The sequence below is a fragment of the Nicotiana tabacum genome, unplaced genomic scaffold (genome assembly GCF_000715075.1).
Source record: "Nicotiana tabacum cultivar K326 unplaced genomic scaffold, ASM71507v2 Un00336, whole genome shotgun sequence".
NCBI lineage: Eukaryota > Viridiplantae > Streptophyta > Magnoliopsida > Solanales > Solanaceae > Nicotiana > Nicotiana tabacum.
The window spans coordinates 57124-62602 of NW_027438573.1; the positions used below are offsets into that span (position 1 = coordinate 57124).

The 5479-nt window shown below is 30.4% G+C and overlaps 1 protein-coding gene across 1 annotated transcript; it reads left to right on the forward strand.

Annotated features, from left to right (window-relative positions):
* Nucleotides 1–2070: 2070 nt before the first annotated feature.
* LOC107790578 (WEB family protein At1g75720-like) lies at nt 2071–4953 on the forward strand. Its single transcript, XM_075248912.1, has 2 exons — nt 2071–2334; nt 4369–4953. The coding sequence occupies exons 1-2, from the start codon at nt 2179–2181 to the stop codon at nt 4708–4710; spliced, it is 498 nt and encodes a 165-aa protein (XP_075105013.1). The 5' UTR covers nt 2071–2178; the 3' UTR covers nt 4711–4953.
* The last annotated feature ends 526 nt before the right edge of the window (nt 4954–5479 follow it).

A 5479-nucleotide genomic window follows, 5' to 3' on the forward strand; every position in this document is an offset into this window, starting at 1 on the left:
CTTCAAAATTAATGTCTAATGTTATATAATTTTTATATGAAAGGTTTATATTTTAAGGTTATTTGCACATGATTCAAACAACCTAGATTATAATTTGACATAATTTGTGTCCGCGCATGGCGTGGGTACTAATACTAATTTTATCTAAAAGGGTAAAGGGAACAACATTATATTTGACTAATAAAATTTTTGGAAAAGAAAGAAAGTAGTTGGACGATTCTCTTAATATATACATTAAGGTTAATAGATTTTCCTCATATAAATAAGGTTAATGCTTACTTAAACAACCTTTTGTTTGGTTAATATTTAATTTCTGTTTGGCTCTTACGTTTTTTTCCGTAGGAGTAAATTATGGGGATTGTGGTTGTGGCTGTAAAGCTACAGAACTGACGGAGAAGACGATGTTGACGCAAGAGAAGTAGCTGTGCTTAGATTTTCACATTTTTTGTTTGCTTTTGGTTTGTGTCGGAGTTTCAAATGTTCTTCTCATGACTTGTTTGACTTGCTGCACTGTATGTTCTCAGCATTGTGGATAAATACAATTAGAATAGTATTTGAATTATTGAAAGGGATCTTTAAACAAATAGCCGATCACATATATTATTTAATTTTTTTAGCTATATATATAGATTATATATAATTATACACATATAATATATAAATTATGTATATATTATACATTCATCGACTATTTTCAATTTAACTGGTTGGGTGGCCAGCTAAAATGTCCTCTTCGGCAGAAATTTTCGTGGGTCGTCCCTTTTTGGAATAGTTGATATTATCTTCTTTTTTTTCCCAACTTATGGACCTTTTGGATCCTGGTCTAAAGATCTTTGTTGAGCAAACTAAAAATCTTATGTGAAACGTTAGACCATGGTCTAATATTTTGTCTGTAAGGTTGAATAATATATGAGCTAACATTAGCCTCGAGTCTAACATTGTCTGAAAGAATAATTTATCAAGGGCTATATTTGCACAACTTTTAAAATATGGACAAACTCTAAATGATGGACTAAAATGGACATTTGCAAAAATCACCAAATCAAGGGAAACTACCAATTATGTCCATTTATAAGTAGCTTATTATAAAAATTGGCCAATTTATAAAATATTATTAATATTAGCCAATTAGCTATTTGTAGCAAAATATATCTATTTTTGCTTTTTTTTTTTGAGTGAGTGTTATTAGAATAGATTGGGTACATCTTAAGGAGCTTGTATCTCAGTTTTGGGATGATTTAGTGAAGTTTTGAGGTGGCTTGGATTAAAAATTCGAAGTAAAAACTGAACATGAAAGAAAATGATATGTGCATCACACTATGTATCAATTATGTATCACATTTGTATCAATTGTGTATCACATGTATATCCATGTATAGTTGTATGTGAGATACATGCGTGATACATGTTTGATATATTGTCGCAGAAAGATTTTTTTGAACTCAATTTAATTACGAATTTTGATACACAACCAGTCCAAATCACCTCCAATCTTCCTCAAATTTTGTATATTGACTTATCTATATGTTTTCAATAAATTTTAACTATACCCATTGAAAAAGTTATTTTTTGCTTCTATTTTTGGAATATTGCATTTTTTTTGTATTGCATCACCTTATTTACTACCTCATTTTTCTGGAATTGAAAATTTTCCTTTCCGTCTTAAATCTAATGTTGCTAATCACATTTTAAAATATGGAAGGAAATTTTTGCATGTAATTCTTTGAGAGAAAGAACCTTATTTATTTGGTTTTTCAATTTTTATATGCGTTTGACTAGTTTTGCTAAGTCTATGACTAATGACTAGAGGTTGATAAGTTGAAACTTATTTGGTACATTTGTATAAATTTCCGTAAATCACCAAATCAAAGTGATGGACTAAAATGGACATTTGCGTAAATCACCAAATCAAAGTAGGTCTACCAAAATGGAAACCAGAGAAAATGGCCCATAAAATCCAGCCCAAATTGCTAGAGCTTCTGCTTGAATCAACTCTATATTTTACCAAAAGAAAGAGCTGGATCCGATCCATGACAGAATAATTCAAGTGAAGTGGACGTGAAGAAACGAAGCTCCACTTCTCCATCTTCTTTGGTTCCTCTTTTATAGTCAGTCCCTCCTTCAACAAACATAACATAACATAACATTATTCGTCGGATAACAGTGCTGAAACTGATAATGGAAAATACGACAGGATTAGGAGGAGGAGTAACGATGTTTGTGAACGCGGAGATCGATACGAGTGCTCCATTTAGTTCAGTAAAAGAGGCAGTCATGTTATTCGGAGAAAGAGTTCTTGCTGGAGAGCTCTACTCTGCTAAGAAGCTTAAACAGGTCCATTTCCCTTCTTCACTTTATGTTATAGTATAGCAAATTTAATTACATGTTATTTGACTACATATAGCAGAATTCAAATTACATTTTTACTTAATTATTTTAGTTATACTAAGTGGATTCAAAATATAATATTTATTATTGTTTTAATCAGAGCCGGATGTAATATATAGGTACCGGGTTTAACTAAATCCAGTACTTTTGATGCTGAACATAAATTTATGTGTAAAAATTCATTGAAATTATAACAATGAGTAGTAGATATGAACCCATGATTCAAATACGCAATGGGTTCAATGCTAAAAACCTTAAAGGTTGAACCCATAAAATTCAAATCCTGGATCCGTCTTTGGTTTTAATGGTTTGAATATAAAACTAGGAACTTTTACCTCCTATAGAAAAGTATACACCCTATTTGTTATAAACTAAAATGATTTTAAAATATTATTTTCTATAGTTACCTTTTATATTTTGTAGCAAAATAAGTATTTATGGTATATACTACCATTGAGGCATGAAATACGCTATTTATGTTTTCTTCTCTCTTAGATAGCTAGACATACCTATTTTTAAGGTGATTGTCATTATTGTATTCATGAATACATGGCACGAATATATGTGAATACATGCGCGTACAACTAGACTATCCTGATTTTAGGCGCTTTTTACTGATGTATTCATGAATACAGCAGCGCGAATACATGTGTGTACAGTTGGACTGCCCTAATTTTAGGCGCTTTTTGCTGTTGTATTCATGAATACATGGCGCGAATACATGTGAATACATGCGCGTACAGCTGGACTGCCCTGATTTTTAGGCGCTTTTTGCTATTGTAATACAACGAATACACTACCGTAACAACTTAATAATAGCTATAGGAAGTAATTATATATATGATAGATATAGAAAGTTAATAGCCACTAAAAATAGTGATTTCTGAAAAATCCTCATAAAACTATGGTCTGAATCTAAAATAGGATGGATTCAGTTGAAACCAATGTAGTTAGTCTAGTCCGCTACAACTTTAATTTCTAGAGTGTAACTAAGCTTGATGTATTTTGTATACATAGGGCAGGGAAATTGTTTTCCTACCTGTGTATATTGAAATTCATAATGTTAAAATGTGAATGTGCATAACGGTGGGTACAAAAATGATGAATTAACCTAAAAAAAATGAACAACAAATTAGAGGACTTTGCTTGAGCGGCAATAAAGTATATTTTTTTCATGTTAGAGAATAAATTAAGGCGTGATACAGTGGAAAAAAGGGTGCACTAAGAATTAAGATACTTAGATATATCAAAGATTCTGAATAATTTTACAATGAAGTATTCAACCTGTTTGTTTTTAATTTCTGTTTAGTGACAATACCATATAGGAGTAATATTCTAATATCACCACGTTAAGTTATCTGCAACAATAAGTACTGTTAATTACAGCAAGCACCATCTGATAACCTGGAAAATAAGTGGAAATAACTTGCTAATCATATTAAGGGGTCGTTTGGTACGATGGTTAAACAAAAATAATCATGGGATAAAAATTTAGTATTACCGCCTTATCCCTTGTTTGGTTACTAATCTTGGGATAAGTTATTCTAGGATTAAACATTATCGTCATAACTTATACCCACCAAAGTATGCACTAGTAATCCCAAGATAAAACAGTAAAATTTACAATCTTAGGATTAAAACAACATATCAAACAATCAATAAGAAATAATACTAGAATAATTAGTCTCAACCAGTGGCAGAGCTAGAATTTTCACCAAGGGGTATCAAAATATAAAAACCTAGATATACCGAAAAGTTAAGGGGAGTCAACATATAATAAATATACATAAAATAGAGAAATTCATTTAGCAATACATTGTAATTTTTCGACGAAGAGGTATCGATTGACACCCCTTGTTTGAATGTGGCACTGCCAATTGTCTCAACATAACTAATCACAATATAACTTATCCCGACATAACTAATCTCTGGATACAACTACTCATTTTTTTCCTGGATTTCATTTTCTGCGGATAACAGAAGAAGGATGGATCATCATCAAGTGAAGATGACATGAGTGACCCATTTGATCTTGGAACAGTAACTACAGAGCTGCAAGAGACAAAGCAAAGACTAGAAAAAGCACGAGAAGAAAGATTTGTAATGGTTACTTGTCTCTCTTCTTTAGAAGAAGAACTTGAACGCACAAGAAAAGAGCTTGAGAATTTAAAATTTGAGCAAAAATCCAAAGAACAAGTTATGGTGTTCTTACAAATGCATCCTTCTCTCAAGAACAAGAAGAAGAAGAAGAAGAAAATCCCTCTTATTCCACTTATAGGAGGAATTTTTTCTAGGAAGAAGCGTAGTAATTCTGATATTTAATCAGCTCGAACAAATTGATATGCAAATCACGAGGAGTAAGGCAATTCAATACTATATATAGCCGATAAATTTTCAATAATTTTGTTTAGAATCACAGTGTGATTTTATTTTATTTTATTGGGAAAAATTCTCAGGGATACCTTCAGCCACTATTCTTCGGATGCGCACTATAATCTGCTCACTATACAGTATAACTTGTAAACCACACCGTGTGAGTTATATAGATGTGTTTCTTTGTGTAAATTTTTCAATAATGTTGTATTATTACTTGAATGATATGTAGTTCCTTTCGCTTCTTGTACTAATGAACAGAGAATGGGTTTTACAAATATCAATTACAGTCAGACTTCTCTATAATAACATACTTATATAACAATAAGTAAATCTAAAGATATTAATTTGACCAAATCTTTTAAAACCATAATACACCAGTTATAATAAAAATATACATTAGTATTAACTTCCATAATTAAATATTTTATTTAAGTCTATTAAAATACTTAAAGAATTTAGTTTCTAGTAGTTTAGCTTTGAAATGTGTGCGTTAGAGTTTAAATCTTTGTACGTTTAGTTATGAATTTAATAATAATATAGTAATTTTTTTCTACATAAATAGTGAGCATGCATATATTTTGAGATTTTAACTTAAAATTATCTTTTTATATATAACATTAAAAGGGGGAAAAAGTTATATTTTGGATAATTTTTTTCTGTAACAACCAAAAAAAATTTAAACGATAAATATTGTTATATGTGTAATAACTATTTA

What these genes read in the sequence shown, in the direction of transcription:
- LOC107790578 (XM_075248912.1), top strand. Translation starts at nt 2,179, where the DNA reads ATGGAAAATACGACAGGATTAGGAGGAGGAGTAACGATGTTTGTGAAC. An exon ending in CTGCTAAGAAGCTTAAACAG is followed by an intron (nt 2,335 to 4,368) that starts GTCCATTTCCCT and finishes TGCGGATAACAG; the next exon opens with AAGAAGGATGGATCATCATC.